This window comes from Anabrus simplex, chromosome 1 (assembly GCF_040414725.1).
Source record: "Anabrus simplex isolate iqAnaSimp1 chromosome 1, ASM4041472v1, whole genome shotgun sequence".
Lineage (NCBI taxonomy): Eukaryota > Metazoa > Arthropoda > Insecta > Orthoptera > Tettigoniidae > Anabrus > Anabrus simplex.
Window position 1 is genome coordinate 1330603897 of NC_090265.1, and position 17515 is coordinate 1330621411.

At 38.3% G+C, this 17515-nt stretch overlaps 1 protein-coding gene across 1 annotated transcript in view; it reads right to left on the reverse strand.

Moving 5' to 3' along the window:
- The window catches only part of unc80 (unc80, NALCN channel complex subunit), a 1117323-nt gene that overhangs the window by 150122 nt on the left and 949686 nt on the right, over positions 1–17515 (reverse strand). The window contains exon 56 of the mRNA XM_067137759.2: positions 7310–7433. Coding sequence (XP_066993860.2) covers positions 7310–7433 — 124 coding nt within the window. The remainder of the gene's footprint in view (positions 1–7309; positions 7434–17515) is intronic.

Here is a 17515-nt window from a genome sequence, read left to right on the forward strand (position 1 = left end):
TGGAGTGGCACCCCTGCCTATATGAGTCCCAGAGCACACTGACTGAGCACTGTGTAGCATCTGGTAAGGGTCCCAGCTCAGGATTACAAGTGAAGACCTCAACGACATATGCAGCAGAGAAGGTGGACTTTGTTATTGTGGAGATGGTGGAAGAGGCAGCCCTGCACTTGGGGATATGAGTGCAACAAAGCCACCACCTGGTCAACGGATTCCAGGGTGGAAGAGGAAGATTCTGGAGGGCGGAAGAACCAACTCCAGGTCTTACCAACTTGGTTTTACTCCTGGACAGGGCATTGTTCTGTCCCACAAGTGCTATCGCACATAACTACCAAGATGGATGCAAAATGATTGGAAATTAATACCCCAGCTGGTAAAATCCGGGGCCAACACATTGGTCTTAGGACACAGGATTCTGGGGGCCCTGCCCATCAGGTTTGGATCAATCAGAGGGTCCATCATCCCGCAAGCTGAGGATGAAACAGAAATACTTCTTTGGAAACACTCAATGTAAACACTCTTCTGAAGACAAGTATACAGAAGGAACTAATAAAAGTACTTGAAAAATATCAGATAAAACTACTAGCCATCCAGGAAACAAGGCACAGATCAAATGAAATCTCAGTAGTAGATAACTTCAGGATACTAAAGGGAAAACCTGCCATTAAAGTTAAGAAATCCAAGAAAACCAAGAACACAATGGGAATACCTGGTACAGCCTTCTTTTTTCACCACTCAATAGTAGAATTCATCATGGATTTCAGATCTCCATCTCCAAGAGTGGCTACACTGACCCTAAAAAGCGGCAACAAATTGTATACTGTGTTCAATGCCCATGCCCCTATTAATGATGACAACAAAAATAATCTTCACAAAGTACAGGAGTTCTGGTCTCAGCCTGAAGAAGAAATATTCAGAACTCCAGAAAGGTGATAGGTAAATACCCAGCTCACCATAGGGCTAACAAAAACGGTGAAGGGTTAATAGATATGTGAGAATATTTCAACATGAAAATAATGGTCACACAGTTCAAGAGGAAACCAAAGCAGATGAAGACACGGCGATCACCCAATCCTCTGCTAGGAGAGTTCCAAATTGACCCTGTTGCAACCAATAACCCCAGAGAAACAATGAATGTTAGAGTACAACGAGGAGCAAACTTTGATTCAGATCACTATCTGACAAGGATCGAAATCAAATTAATTCCTAACAACACCAAGAAGAAAACTTTCAGGAAACAAAAGTACAGAATTGAAGAACTGAAAATAAACCAAGATATAATAGAAAACTACCAGAAAGAACTGAATTTATTGAACACATATAAATGGGATGAAATGACTCAAAAAATCCAAGAAACTCCAAAACATGCAATTTTCCTTGCTAAAAGGAAAAAGCATCCATGGTGGAAATACTATCTTCTTCAAGAACAATTTGGGTAAATTGATTCTGAACAACAAACAAACTTGTGAACATTCGGCCAAATACTTCAAAGTATTACTGAAATGAACTGAATTGAACTCCAAAGAAAGAAATGTCCTTTCAAGAACCCCAATCCAAACTTTCCAACTCAGCCCCACCAGACAAAGAAGAAAGTGTGAAGCTGCTCTAAAGAAATGTTCTGAGGCATGGAATATGTGGAACTCCATCAAAGAGGGTTCTGATAGGTTCATAACTCATAGGAAATTGACGGAAAAAGTTTCCAGAAATGCCAAACGAAAATTTGAAAAGGACCAATTATGGGATATTGAAGAAAACTTCAAGAACAACAACAACACAAGAAACTTCTATAAGACCTTCAAATCAAAACTTACACAATATACTTCACCCACTATCTCCTTCAAGAACGATTCCAGTAAATTGATTCTGAACAACAAACATGATGATGATGATGATGATGCTTGTTGTTTAAAGGGGCCTAACATGGTCATTGGCTCCTAATGGTACAAAATGAGAAGAAATGTTATGACAATTTAAAAATCCTTAATCCTCCACTGACCAGAATTCAAAAACGTGAGGACGAAGAATGAATAGATGAAGTTAAAACAATCAGCGGATCCGACCCGCAATGCCCCACATTCCCAGAAACTAGCATTAACCAAGTGTATTACTGACCAAGGGACTGCTTCTAAAGTACAATACTGAATCGATGAGGCTTGTAGTCGAAACGGGTCCAAAGCCAGGTCATTGGCCCTTCATAATGGTACTTATCACCAGGAAAATAGAACTATGTTATTTGTCATGTTGGAGTACTAATCAAAAGTAGTGTAGACTCGTGGTATTCTACACATTATGGTGCTACTCACAGGTAATAAAATTCACATATATAACACAGATCTATGGTGTTTCGCATACTGTGGCGCTATTTACAGGCAACGCAAACCTATAGAGGCAACACAAACCTATGGCGTTCCTCACATAAGTGGACTAACCACAGGGATCCGCACTATACCGTGGTATTCCTCACATAGTGGGTGCTAAACATAGGGAAGGCAGAACCATGGTGACACTCATCTCATGGTGTTGCTCATATAGGGGTACGAATCACAGGTAATGTAAAATGCATCCTGAGCCACACACTGTCACTACTAATCACAAATCTATTTTGTACCTAACATAGTGGTACTATGCGCAAGTAAAAGTGACCTGTGTGATGGTACTAATTACAAGTAGTCTCATTGTTCTAATTTGACCATCCCTTGGTCGCTTCTTACGACGGGCAGGGGATACCATGGGTGTATTCTTCCGTCTACATCACCCACCCACAGGGGGTTGTGCATTTGGTCCGCGAGAGGTGTTTTATTTCTCTCAAATCCGCTGACAAGCCAGTTAGGACCCCCCTATCTGCCACCTGGGACGCAGCACGTGGGAGTATCACCTCTCCCCCTCCTACGCCAGCATACTAGGTTCGTGAGAATAACAAACAAACTTGTGAACATTTGGCCAAATATTTTAAAGTATTACTGAACTGAACTGAATTCCAAAGAAAGAGAGATCCTTCCAAGAACCCCAATCCAAATTTTTCGACTTACAGGAAATACAAGAAATCATTAAGAACTTCAAAAACAACAAAACATCCGGTAAAGATTCAATAATCGGGCAAGTTGGCCATGCGGTTAGAGGTGCGCAGCTGTGAGCTTGCATCCGGGAGATAGTGGGTTCGAATCTAACTGTCGGCAGCCCTGAAGATGGTTTTCCGTGGCCTCCCATCTTCACACCAGGCAAATGCTGGGGCTGTACCTTAATTAAGGTCACAGCTGCTTCCTTCCAACTCCTAGGCCTTTCCTATCCCATCGTCGCCATATGACCTATCTGTGTCGGTGAGACGTAAAGCCACTAGCAAAATAAATAATTTTTAAAAAAGATTCAATCGTGTTAAATTGTGGTGGAACTTCTAAAATACTCAGGGTACAAAGTATTAGAACAGTTAGTGAGACTCTTCCAAAAGATTTGGGAAACAGAAAATATACCAGATTAATGGAAGGATGCTATCATTCACCCATTACATAAAAAAGAAGACAAAACTAATGTTAACAACTATAGAGGCATATCACTCCTGTCAGTTGCATACAAGATATTGTCCAAAGCACTCAAGAATAGAATAGAGAATCACATAGATCAAGAGTTGGGGGAGTACCAAGCAGGATTCAGGAAAGGATGGTCCTGTACGGTGCAGATATTTACCATCAAGACTTTAATCAAAACTAAAACTTTAGCAGCAGACAAGAAGGTAATTATGACATTTATATATTTCAAAAAGGCACATGATTCTGTCTAAAGGGACACATTAATAAAAGTGCTGAAAGAATTTGGAATTGATGACAAAACAACTAATATAATACAACAAACATTAACAAACACCCGGTCACGAGTAAAATTCCTTGGAGAGCTATCGGAACCGTTTGAAATCAGGACAGGTGTGAGGCAAGGAGATGGCCTCTCCCCAGTCCTTTTCAACTGCATCTTGGAGAAGGTGATAAGAGAATGGCCAAAAAAGAGTAGGCAAAATATTCCATAATCAAGATAGGACACAAAAAGGGTGGACTTAAATTTGAATGCCTTGCATTTGCAGACAACTCGGTGTTCTTTGCTGAAAATATAGAGACTGCTGCTACACAGATAAGGTTTTGCAAGAAACAGCAGAAAAGGCAGGACTGCAAAAATCCTTTGAGAAAACCAAGTACATGAACATAGATCCCAAAGAACCAACATGGACAATCGAAGAAAGAGCAAAGAAGATGGAGATCGCATTCAGACTACCGGTATGCCAGGAAACTTATAAGTCCAAATCCCTCTCCTAACAAGCCAAATCACCGGGCTGAGTGGCTCAGACGGTTGAGGCGCTGGCCTTCTGACCCCAACTTGGCAGGTTTGATCCTGGCTCAGTCCGGTGGTATTTGAAGGTGCTCAAATACGTCAGCCTCGTGTTGGTAGATTTACTGGCATGTAAAAGAACTCCTGCAGGACTAAATTCCGGCACCTTGGCGTCTCCAAAAACCGTAAAAAGAGTAGATAGTGGGACGTAAAACAAATAACATTATTATTATTATTAACAAGCCAAATCAGACACTATAACACCATGGTGAAAAAGTAATGCCTCTATGCAGCAGAGACAATTGCGAGAAAGAGGATCACTGAAATAGCAAAGAAAGAACGTAAATTTCTGAGGAAAATTTTGGGACCCAAGAAAGCAACAGGAAACGAGTTTACCTTCCATATGAGAACAAATCAAGAGTTGTATGAAAAATGCAAGAATATTTCAACCTCGATAAGAAAAAGGCGACTGACTTTCTATGGACAGCTGAGAAGAATGGGACCAGAACGCCTAGCAAGTAAGATCCTCACCTTCCAGGAAAGAAGAAAGACCCAAGTACCATAGCTGAAAGGAGTTCACCGGGATCTTAAAAAGCGTGGCATTGAGGAGGGAGATATTGCAAACAGAACAGTGTTCAGATGGAAAACTGCGGAGGTGACAGATCTGTTCGTAGAGAAACCCTGGAGAACTAGAAGGGTGTTCTTGGATGAGAAACGAGCAAAAGCGAGCAAGAGATTAAAGGAATATTGGTGAAAACAAAAACCATCAACAGTCAAGGAAGATGTGCAATCATAAACCATAGGAGGTTGAAATAAATAAATAAATAAATAAATAAATAAATAAATAAATAAATAAATAAATAAATAAATAAATAAATAAATAAATAAATAAATAAATAAACAAATAAATAAATAAATAAATAATGTTAGTGGTTATATGTATCACTAATTCTTCTGAGGTGCCAGAATTTTGTCCTGTAGGAGTTCTTTCACATGTTGGTAAATCTACTAACATGAGGCTGGCGTTTTTGAGCTCCTTCAAATACTGTGGGACTGAGCTGGGATTGAATCCAAAAAGCTTGGGATCAGGTGACCAGTGCTCTACTGTCTGAGGTGCTCAGCCCAGCGAGTATACTTCAGAGTTCATTTTAACATTATGAATGGTTGTTACAACACTGATGAACTACATAATGGCATACATACCGGTATTTGGATGATGACAATGAAAAGCCAGACTAAGATAAAAACTTAGTATGGGTACCTCCTAATTTCCCAGAGAAATGGTTATCTCCTTGCAGTACTTTTAAGACACTTCTTATACCAATAGAGGGATACATGTGGGCAGGAGTTTTTGTTCTTTCTTGTCCATAAATAAGAGACTGTTGTACAAATACCAAATCCTTCTACGGTAATCTAGGGCCGATGACCTTAGATGTTAGACCCCTTTAAACAGCAAGCATCATATGGTAACCTATTTAATTTTTATTTTAGAACCACATACTGTAATAACGGTGTGTGCAAATATATTACATGATACAATATAATTGAACTAAAAGAACAATTAACATTCTAGGTGTAGACTGAGTGAACCTGAATGGAAATCTGTTTCTAAATTTTTCTACTTCCTGACAAAGAACCCATGTACCTCTGGGTGAATCAAGCATGTATTTACCAACTAGGTTAGGCATCCCATGATGAGAAAAATAGCTAATATCTAAATATGATTGTTTTTAGTTAGTTTATTGATGAACAATAAGCTAATAAAAGAAGAACAGCAGAAGAAGCAGAAGCAAAATATAGATCGAGCATGAGGCTGGCATATCTGAGTCCCTTCAAATACAATGGGACTAAGCTGGGATGAACCCAAAATCTTGGGATCAGGTGGCTAGTGAGGAAACAATGCTGATAACCATTGTGATGGTATTCTGCACTAAACATTATCCAAGATAATGTTATGTGTTGGCGAGGTACGTAGATGAAGATTAACTTCTATTTACACACTAACACATAGAGGTAGCAGGACCACAACTTACATGACACAGTACAAAACACAGAGTTACATAATTCACACTCTCTCTCAGTTCTCAACATTCAGTCACACTAATTCACACTCACTAACACTTGCAGTCTCACTCAGTCCCACAGTTACTCTCGCTGTCACAATTCAGTATGACGTACCCTGTCCGCTCACTCCTTACAGTTGACTTTGACTAGCCGATCTCTTCCACGCTGCACCAGAACAGAACATTCACTCACAGCAGCTGGCCTGAGAGACAACTCGACAATGACAGACAGAACGAACACTCAGTTCCACGGACAGAACTGTCCACAGACTGCCTCCTCAAACTCAGGCTGTAAATGTCCACAGCAACACTCACTCAGACTGACTACACTCACACCAACGGAGCATATCTGAACTCTCCACTCCAACTGAACCGCTGAAGCTAATCCAGATTGCTTTAAATAAGGGGGCCAGTGGTCACAGAACAGTCCGAAAGGTGGATGCACCCAGAAACCACTTGACCCCCAATCATCTCGATGTTTATGGTCATTGCAAGCGGCTACAAAGAGACACGGGAGGGAGACCGGCACATCCACTATAAGCTCTTCTTTCCTGAGTGAACACGTAGATGGCACCCAACAGTGACATTCCTGCTTGTGGACAGGGCCAGAGCAGCACGCCACACTCGGCTCAGAATTAGCATGGTCGATCCAAGCTACAATAATATGATAACCCTACGTAGAGCATTGACTGCCCTACAATAACTCCTACATTCAGATTTTAAACAATCTTTTCTCTGTGTAGTCATTTGACTGTTTCATTACCCAATCTGGATGTTCATAAATTTTAACAACTTACTCCAGTCTGAAAGATATTTTTACAGTACCTACCTAAAAACACTGTTTGATGAAATAACACACTACCTCAGCAAATGTGGGCTTGTTATGTTACTCTATTTGTACAGATTAACACAGATCTTTTATTTATTTTTATATTTACCCTTGCAGCCACGACCAACACAGATGCAGAGAGGCATTATCAAATTCATAAGTATGTTTGCTGTTTTGTCTTGTGTTGGGAACACAGAGCTACCTCCACACACTTGCTCCAGGGAATAAGATTCCTAAAAAATATAAAAAATTAAGTAAGCATTATGTTAAATATTATGAAAATACAAGAATGCTTAATTAACACATACTAGAACACCTACTGTGTGAATAATAAAAAAACATGCAAACAACAGTTTATATAATTATTAACCATGTGCAGTAACATTCTGAAAGGACTGTTTAAAAGTGAATTGTATATGTTTTTCATTGTTACGAGGAATTATATCATTAGAAGTCTCCTCTGGAGGCATTTTCTTAACAGTGTGATTGACTATCAAACAAAATAAATAAATATTATTTTAGTCTCATCAGTTTTAATGCTCTATAGTACAGTAATTCAAATCAAGTGAATAATTGGTAATTAAGCTCCAATCAGTGCTAAGGTATTGAAAATGTGCTAATTGAGTCTCTTGCATATTTCCTAAGCAAATATGAAGATCTCAAGTGAAAATATCCATCCTCCAATGACAAATTTCACACACAGGCATAATGATTCAAAACCACGATATATCATTACTTACGAAAGACATAAAAGTACTCACAAGGGAACTATCAATATGGTCATATCGAAACCGACAATACTATTTTGCTGACAGGAAGAGGAGACCATAAAATAGTGACATAGAAAACTTTAGCTGCCATTCTGAACTGGAAGATGTTGAAATCTTGATTCAAAATCCATGTGACAACATAGCTACTGGACAACACTTGCATCTTGATGCATTACGCAGCGCACAGAGGAGTGGAGTTTCAGCTGTACTGGAGAGAGAGAGAGAGAGAGAGAGAGAGAGAACGAACTAGCATGTTACCGTGCACCAAGGTTACTTCACTGATAGGGAGTGAATGTGGAACATAAATGAGGTGTGTTAATCGCATGATAAAAACATAAATATTTTTAGGACCAATGCACAATGAATATGCATTTTAAGGCCACATTGTTCTTCACAGTTTTCCTTACTTGTTTGAAGGCATTATTTTGCAGGCACTTTGAACTCAGGAGGTCTCTCCATTATGCAATTGGTTGTGAACCATGAATATTTAATCATGTCATTGAATCGTGGGGAAGAAAATTGAAAATGCTGTTTCTCTGATAAACATCAAACTTAAAGTCTTCACAAGCCTGCACATTGTCTGTTAAATGGCCACACAAAGCCTTTTATTGCTGGAAGAAAAACTTATCCAAGGGCTATATTTTCCCTGTAGTAACAAGGAGGAACCTGGAGAATTTCTATGTTGTTGCCTGGAGGAATGTCTTTAAGACAGCTTTAATCACTATAAATGGTCCATGAACCGAACAGCAGTGAACATTTGTCTTCAGCAAAAGGGAAGAAGGCTTCTTTACACCAATATTTTAATTCTTTTTTTTTCTTATTTTCCCTGACCAAGGCTGTTCAATTATGAAACACTTCTTTGGAAACTCTCGTACTTGAAGTTTCTGTCACCTCTTCTAGTACAATGAATCATTTCAGGAAAAGAGTACAGGCCATACTAACTGTACACATAATTGTGTATGAATGGGTGAGTGCACTAACTGATTGAATGACTGTTTATGTATGTTCTCATCAACAAACAATAGAGTTTTTTCTGTTTTCATATCGCGCACAAAACTACTCTGATCTGTATTGTATTTAGAAGAAGGGGTGTAGTCTAAAAATTGCTCTGTAGCTGCTCTTGCAAATTTCTTTGTGACTTTGTCTTTTTACTCTTCTCCTTGCAGATACTTATGGGAGATAAATACTGTGATTTTTCTACTTTAGATTCTGTACCTTTTGTGGAAGCGACTCAACCAACCTGTAGATACACTGAAATTACTTTGTCCCATTGAAAAGGTCCACAGTTGCAGGTCTTCATTGCAAATATTCCACTTCAACCCTCTTGCTTCTGCAAAGTGAGAAAATATTTTATACATCAGTTTTCTGTGTTAATGGTACTTACTGATGTAAATTCTAATTAGCTCTTTCATATGTACAGCCGTAGTAGTAACATCACCATGTCTGTCTGTTAGGTCATCAGCCCAGAGGCTGGTTGGATCCTCAGATAGCACCACCAAAGGCTATGCAGTTATAGGAAAACCACAAAAACCGATGGCAGAGGCCAAATGAGGCGTACTAGGCAAGATGAGGAGTGAGGTAGTTTGCCATTGCTTTCCTCACTGAACCAGAAGGTGCCACTGCAGCACGACTGATCCTATGAGCAACACCTTTCATAATACTTGGTCACTATTTGTGCTCCAAATGTCATTACTCAGCCCCACTCATACCCCAGCAGCTTCCATATTGTCACAGCCATTGATGAGACTGGAACTTCGGTGGCAGCTACACTTTGCTCTGGCCTGTGCCAAGAGACGGATACAAAAATACTGCAACCATCAAGAAATGGCAACAGACACAAACATCACCATATGACAATTTTTTGTGAAAAGCCACTTCTTACATCCCCACCTCTTATATAACCATAAATGTACAGCTATCCTCTTGTATGCAAGATCTATAGCATGTTTCACTTTCTTCTGTGGACTGGAAACATACCTTGAACTGGTAGACTTGAAGGGTCGAGGGGTCATCGAAATTGAGTTATTGTTACAGTCCTCTTCAGAGTGATCATGCGCATCTATTGAGAGGTCGGAAATGGAAAAAAAGCAGGCGAGTCAGAAGAAATTAGCACTCAAAGTTTCGCTGTTAGGGGAAAGAACTTATGAAGTCAAGCACAAAAGTTGCTTTTTCTCAAGTTGTACAAATACTGACTCTCCTGCTTTTTTCCCCTGACCCTTCACTTGTCAGGTGACTGCAGTATCGCTTCACCGGATTGACAGGGATTAGACTTGGGACTCAAATTCGGATCCATAACACTTTACAAACCCTCACTCTCATTTCTGTTCTGTATTGAAAACATCGATCTCACTTAGTTTACAAAAGGATTATATTTATTACCCCACCTATTCAATACAATTAATAACACATCCTGTACCTGGCAATGGTATGCTCCCATCTCTTTCAGATAATGCAGATGATGTGTTGCTGCTTCCACTATCACTTTCACTACCACTATTTCTCTCCAGACACAACTCTGAGACAATACTGGCACCCATGGGATGATTTTCAATTAGTTTGATCATATGCCGACCCATCTTCCTTTCTTCCAAAGTTATTTCACAGGAAGAAGGGAAACCCTTTTCATGGAAATAATGTAATGCATATTCTAGAACATTAGCCAGTTTCACGATTGCTTTCTCAAAGAAATATGTGTTAACTGCCTCACACAAAAAGCTCAAGGTTTATGTGCTAGCATCAGCTGGTCACCAGGGCTTGTGCTGCCTTCTCTTTCAGATACTGCAAGTGATGTGCTGCTGATTCCATTATCACTTTCACTACCACTGTTTCTCTCTAGAAAACTCTGAGACAATACTGGCACCCATGGGATGATTTTCAATTAGTTCGATCATATGCCGACCCATCTCCCTCTCTTCCAAAGTTATTTCACAAGAAGAAGGGAAACCTTTTTCATGGAAATAACGTAATGCATATTCCAGAACATTAGCCAGATTCATGACTCCTCTCTCAAAGAAACATGTGTTAACTGCCTCGCACAAAACGTTTGAGATTAATGTGCTAGCATCAGCTGGTCACCAGGGCTGTCCACGTGTAGCTATATGCTAACGGGTTCAAACTTATTATACATTTTCACATCGATTTCATGACCTAACACCTTGAAATGGCAGCTAAATTTTGCACATTGCTTTCTTATGGTCCCCTCTTCATCTTTGTGAAATTTCATTGTCGGTTTTGATATGACCGTATCGATAGTTCCCTTGTCAATCAATAGCACATGCAGAAATAATCCTAAAGAACTTGGGCAGAATTACAGTAAATATTATAATACATGACAGTTAGATCCACTGAAATAAACCAAAGATTTGTACAGATGAGAAAATTAGGAGAAGTGGAGGAAATTATTAGTATTAGTCATATTGAGTTGTAAGGTTTCCAAACATGCCTAAACTCTCCTTGTCACTAAGAATGAATGCACCATGTAATAAAATTTTGCAAGTTTATGATTATATCTATTATCCATAATAGGTTAATTCCGATGGTTCAAGGGCTCTCTGTGTGTGTGTGTGTTTTTTATTTTTCAGCATTAGAATTCATCACAGCTAGGACCTCATCCTCACAGACACGCAGGTCGTCTATAGGCATCAAGTAATGAACTTCATTCCGGTTCTGTATTGACCTTAAATAGGCATCAAATCGAAGGACCTCCACCAGGCCTCTCTGGCGAACACACATCATTATTATTATTATTATTATTTTTATTATTATTATTATTATTATTATTATTATTATTATTATTATTATTATTATTATTATTATTATTGATTGCTGTAGTTAATATAAATGTGATCAAATGGAAGGTTGTAAAAAGTAGGAACATTAAGCAGTACTGTAGGGTTGATAAGACAGGCATGAGGGCATGCTTAAAGAGTAATAATTTAGGTAGAAAATGATGAATAAAAATGTAACCAGCCCATGGGATGGGTTTAAAGCAATTGTTGGGTAGTGTGAAAACAGCTATATACATTTAAAGTTGGTAAGGAATTGGAAAGACACATTATATTTATTTATTTATTTATTTATTTATTTATTTATTTATTTATTTATTTATTTTATTTATCGGGGGCAGTCACCCAAGTGGCAGACTTCATATCAGTTTTTACCTACCTGGTCTTTTCTCAAATAATTTCAAAGCATTTGGGAATTTATCGAATACCCCAAGCAGAACTGACCAACAGCTGGAAACTGCATATGATGATGGTGGTGATGATCGAAACCCTCCCTTTGTAAAGTATTCCAATCCCTAACTCCTCTTCCTGTAAACAAATACTTGCCCTACTTTGTTCTCTTGAATCCTAACTCTAAATTGTGCTCTTTCCCACTTTTGAAAATACCACTTTAACTTTCTCATCTACCGCTAGCTCTCCCTGGCAGCTTGGAACATACTGGTTATGATATAGATACTGATTCCCACAGGGAACATGAAATATTTGTCCTGAATGAGTAAATTCATAATTCCAATATCATTAGTGGGCCGATGACCTTTAAACATCAAGCATCATTAATATAATTGATTCCGTTATTTGACATGATAAATTTTCCAGCTAACTCATTCTTGGTTGCCAGCGTCTCACCCCAGAGTGCCAATCTGGGCTCATCAGTTGATAACTAGCACACCTACCAAGACACATGGCTAGTGCATACCAAAGAGGCCACTGCATAGGCTACTTGGAGCCACTGGCAGTGCCAATGAGCTATGAGAGACTCTTTTATAATGTCCAATAACGGAACAATTATATTGGAATTACATACTGATTAGTCAAGCAGCTAGTCTCCTTTCTCCCAAGTCTTCCAGCCCAAACTTTACAAAAGTTTGATAACGCTACTCTTTTGCCAGAAATCTCCCAGAACAAATCAAACTGCTTTTCTTTATATTTTTTCCAGTTCTTGAATCAAGTAATCCTGATGAGTGTCCAATCCACTGGAACCATACAACTCAATAGAATTCTGCAACATCACAAAAGAGCTGAAAATTGAGCAATACCATGCTCTAGCATCATCCGATATCATTAACATGTACCCCAACATACCCACACAGAAAACAATAAGACTAATAGAATCAAATTTAAGAAATCACAGTAATCTAAGTGTCCTTAAAATTGATGAATTCATTAATTTACTTGAATTTGCCCTCAACAATAATTACTTTAGATTCCATGACACTATCTACAAACAACAAAGCTTTCCCATGGGTTGACCAGCTTCAGGAATATTAGCCGAGATCTACATGGACCACTTAGAACACTCAGAAATTAGCAAAATTAACAATATATCATTCTGGTGCAGATTTGTAGATGATATCTTTGTTGTTATAGACTGCAGGTTTACAAACGAAAACAACATACTTGAACAGCTAAACAAAATAGATCCACACCTAAAATTTACGATGGAAACTGAGAAAGACCACACACTAAATTATCTTGATTTATCCGTCACTAAAACTGAAGACCACTTGACATACAAAATCTATAGAAAACTTACACAAACCTCCAATACTATGAAAGCAGATTCCACTCACCCTAATGCACACAAAAAGGTGGCATACTACAGTATGATATACAGAGCTTTCAACATACCCCTGTCTCAGGAAGAATTAAATAAAGAACTAAACCTAATTCACGAAATAGCAGAGCACAACGGATACAATAGAAACATGATAAACAATATCATTCACAAAATAAAACATCAACCAAAAACCAAATTAAGTAGAAACAACAAACCTAAGAAAGACTATACACTTTTTACCTTTAACAACACCCACGTTCACCCCATAACTAATATTTTCAAAAGACACAATCTAAGAATAGCTTACAGGACCACACGTAATAATGCTTCCATTTTACATAACACTAAATCTGTCAACGTAAACAACAAATACAGCCACTCAAGAGTACACCACATAAAATGCAACGATTGTGAAGCCTGCTACATTGGGCGCACCGGCAGATGTTTCTCAATTCGCTACAATGAACATATCAATGCCACTAAATATAATCGCTTTTCATCCATAGGCCAACATTCGAGGAACACAAGCATAAGTTCACTAATATTGAGAATAACATGGAAATTTTAAATATGAACCCCACAGGCCCATTGCTCAATATAATGGAAGATTTTTATATCAATATGGACCAATACGCTAATCCCAACCTCAACTTCAATGAAATCACAGATAAAACAAACATTCTCTTCAACACAGCCATTCCCATTCTAAAAGACACATATTTAAAAAGAATCAACAGACACAAACCCACAAACAACCCAAAAGACACACTCCACTCCACCCCACCCCCTCCAGAGGCTGCTTCCCCCTTCCCACCACCTCTCAATCTGAACACTACGACAGCCACACAACGTACACACAACAGTGTGCAGCATACTCCCGACTATACTATAGGATGTATCCACCCCACATGTAAGTAACACACACTCAATAGCACACAAACCATTTAGGAGGCATTCTCTATCAGTTATTCTAATTCCTACTTCCTTTCCCTTTCTCATATTTTTGAATTTACCTGAGCATAAATACAAGTATGAAGATGGGAGCTCTATAACCTACTTTCTTTAATTTCAATATATCATACATAGCATGATATGCCTCAAGAAGGATCCTGAAAACTAGCATGTATCAGCAACAACATAGACTAAGAATGAACATAGTACCTGTTAAACAAGCTAGAGAACTTCAATCTACTGAATGCAACGTTCTCTGTAAAATTGTGGCCCAACAATGCACCTTGATCCTATCTATACAACAGTTGGACATAATACTGCATAGATATTTGAACTTGACACCAAAACCTCATTGACCCTTTATTCTCTAAGAACTATACCCTATTTTTAACTTCAGCTATACACACACTGTATAAAATAATATTCCAGAAAGGACATTTCAGGAATCATGGGATTCCAGCATGCCAAAGGCATTAATTGTACCATATCTATATATCTTGTTTGACGTAATGTTGGCAACAGCATAGACATTTGAATGGGACTCCAACAAGTCAAAACCCTATAACTGAACCATATGTATATTTCTTAATATTAGTATTATATTAGAATAACGCATTCTTGTTTAATTAGTTTTTAGTAATGTTTTTATTATGTACAATCCCTATTAAGCAGGTTCACCAACAGCTGATGATGACCTATTTACAGGTCGAAACTGGTAGGTACTGTTTTAATGTAAATAATACTAAACATTTTGTAAATTAAAGTATTGATTAGGTGGAAAACTCACCCTTCATACTTGTGTACATGATATTATGGTGTTCCTTAAAACACTGAATACAAAGAATTACAATTTCACTCAAACTTAGCAAATACAAAAAACACTGTAAACACCCCGAAGTGTGGAAAGTGCGGAAAGCTACTCCTGCACATTCTGGAAGATGCGTTCTATCGTGACGCGGATAAATTTTGAATTTAAAATACTGTATAAAATAATATTCCAGAAAGGACATTTCAGGAATCATAAATGACCATGTGGAGTGTATATGTGAGGATTTACAGAAGGCAGAAGTACTGAGTCAGCAGTATGTATAGATTGTTGGTTACAAGGATAATGTCCAGATAGAGGAGGTAATAGAGAGTTGCTGTAGCAGTCCCAGCATATAAGGAAATAAGGATAATTAAAGGCCAGTCAGCTTCACATGTGTTGCTTCTAAGCTCTGAAAAAAACATTCTTTCTGATTATGTTAGACACATTAGCAAAACTATTAATGGGTTTGATGAAAGGCAGGTCAGGTTTAGGGAAGTTTATTCCAGTGAGACTCAACCTGTAGTATTCCAGCACAATATAGCACTTATTTTAGATGCAGGAGGTCAAATGGTCCATATTGCTATTGACCTATCCAAGGTATTTTGATAAGAAAGGTCATGGGAGACTGCTGATGAAAAGGAGGGCTAATGGACTAGACAAAAATAGTGGTTGAAAGGCTGGCTATATTCTAGAAAACAGAACTTGCAGAATAATTAGAGTAGGTGAAGATTTACGTGATCCTGTAAAGATTAAGAACGGGTCCTGTGAGGATCTTTGTGTCTTACCAGTCTTACCAGTGACATACACAGTCACTGGTAAGACACACACCACTGGTAAGATCTTGTGTGGATCTTTATGCTTTCGTATGTATATAAATGATATAACTGTATTCATAGATGATGTTTTTTGTAAATAATGTTTTACTGTACTGAGCAGTAAATAAATGACACAATTGTGAGCGACTACAAAAGCACCTCAACAATGTTGTGAGTTGGACAACAGGCAATGTTATGATGGTAAAGCAATGAAAAGTTGGGTTGTAAGTTTCACTAAGAGGGAAAGTCTTCTTAGTTTTAATTACTGTGTTGATGGTGTGAAAGTAGCTCACACAATCTCTGTAAGTACCGGTACCTATGTGTTAATATAAGGAAATATCTACTGAGCAAGTTGGCAGTGAGTTTAGTGTTGTGTAGCTGTGAGCTTGCATTCAGGAGATGATAGGTTCAAATCTCACTGTCGGCAGCCGTGCAGATAGTTTACCATGGCTCCCCATTTACACACCAGGCAAATGCTGCGAATGTACATTGCTTAAGGCCCCAGACGATTCCTTCCCAATCCTAGCCCTTTCCCATACTTGCAACACTGAAAACCTTCAATGTGTTGGTACAACGTTAAACCACTTGGGGAAGAAAAAAAAAAAAGTCTTCATTGGGGGAATCACATTAACAAGACAGAAAATAAAGGTTAGAGATCTCTTAATAAGGTTTATGGGTTGTAGTAAGGATGTAAAGGAGAGGGTGTGTATGTCACTGGTAAGACCCCAATACAGTATAGTTCTACTGTATACAGCCCTCGCCAGGACACTTGATATGAGATATGGAAACTATCCAAAGGAAAGCAACTTGATTTGTTCCGGGTGATTTCTGACAAAATGGTAGTGTTATGAAAATGTTGCAAACTTTTGGTTGGAAAGACTTGGGAGTAAGAAAATGAACAGCTCCAATAAGTGAAATTGTTATCTAATTGTGGAAATCTCTTTACCGGTACTGAACCTAACAAAGTAGTACAATCAACTTCATCTTCAGTGCTGTGTAACGAAAACAATAGTTCAGCTAGCTTTGAACTCCAAGGATAGGAAGAAAGACTGTCAGAAGTAAAAGACCTTCAGTGTGTAATTGATTCAAGCAATCCAGGAAATCAGCCAGAAGTTGTAAACAAAAATTTTTTGTACTCAGAATTTTTTTTTTTTTTTAATATACCAGTGTCATTGGTATCTGCAGAACATAGATTTTAATTGAATATTACTTGAGATCTTCTATGAGCGAGGGACGACTGAGACGCCTACCTGTAATAGTTGCAGAAAGGAAGATAGCTCGTTCCTTAGATATTGAGAAGTTAGTGAAGATGTTTGCAGCTAAAATGTCAGGAAAAGTTAAGATTTAAGTGAGTAATTTCCTAAAATTCAAAGATGGGGAAAAAAGTTAATTTTATAGATTGCCTAATT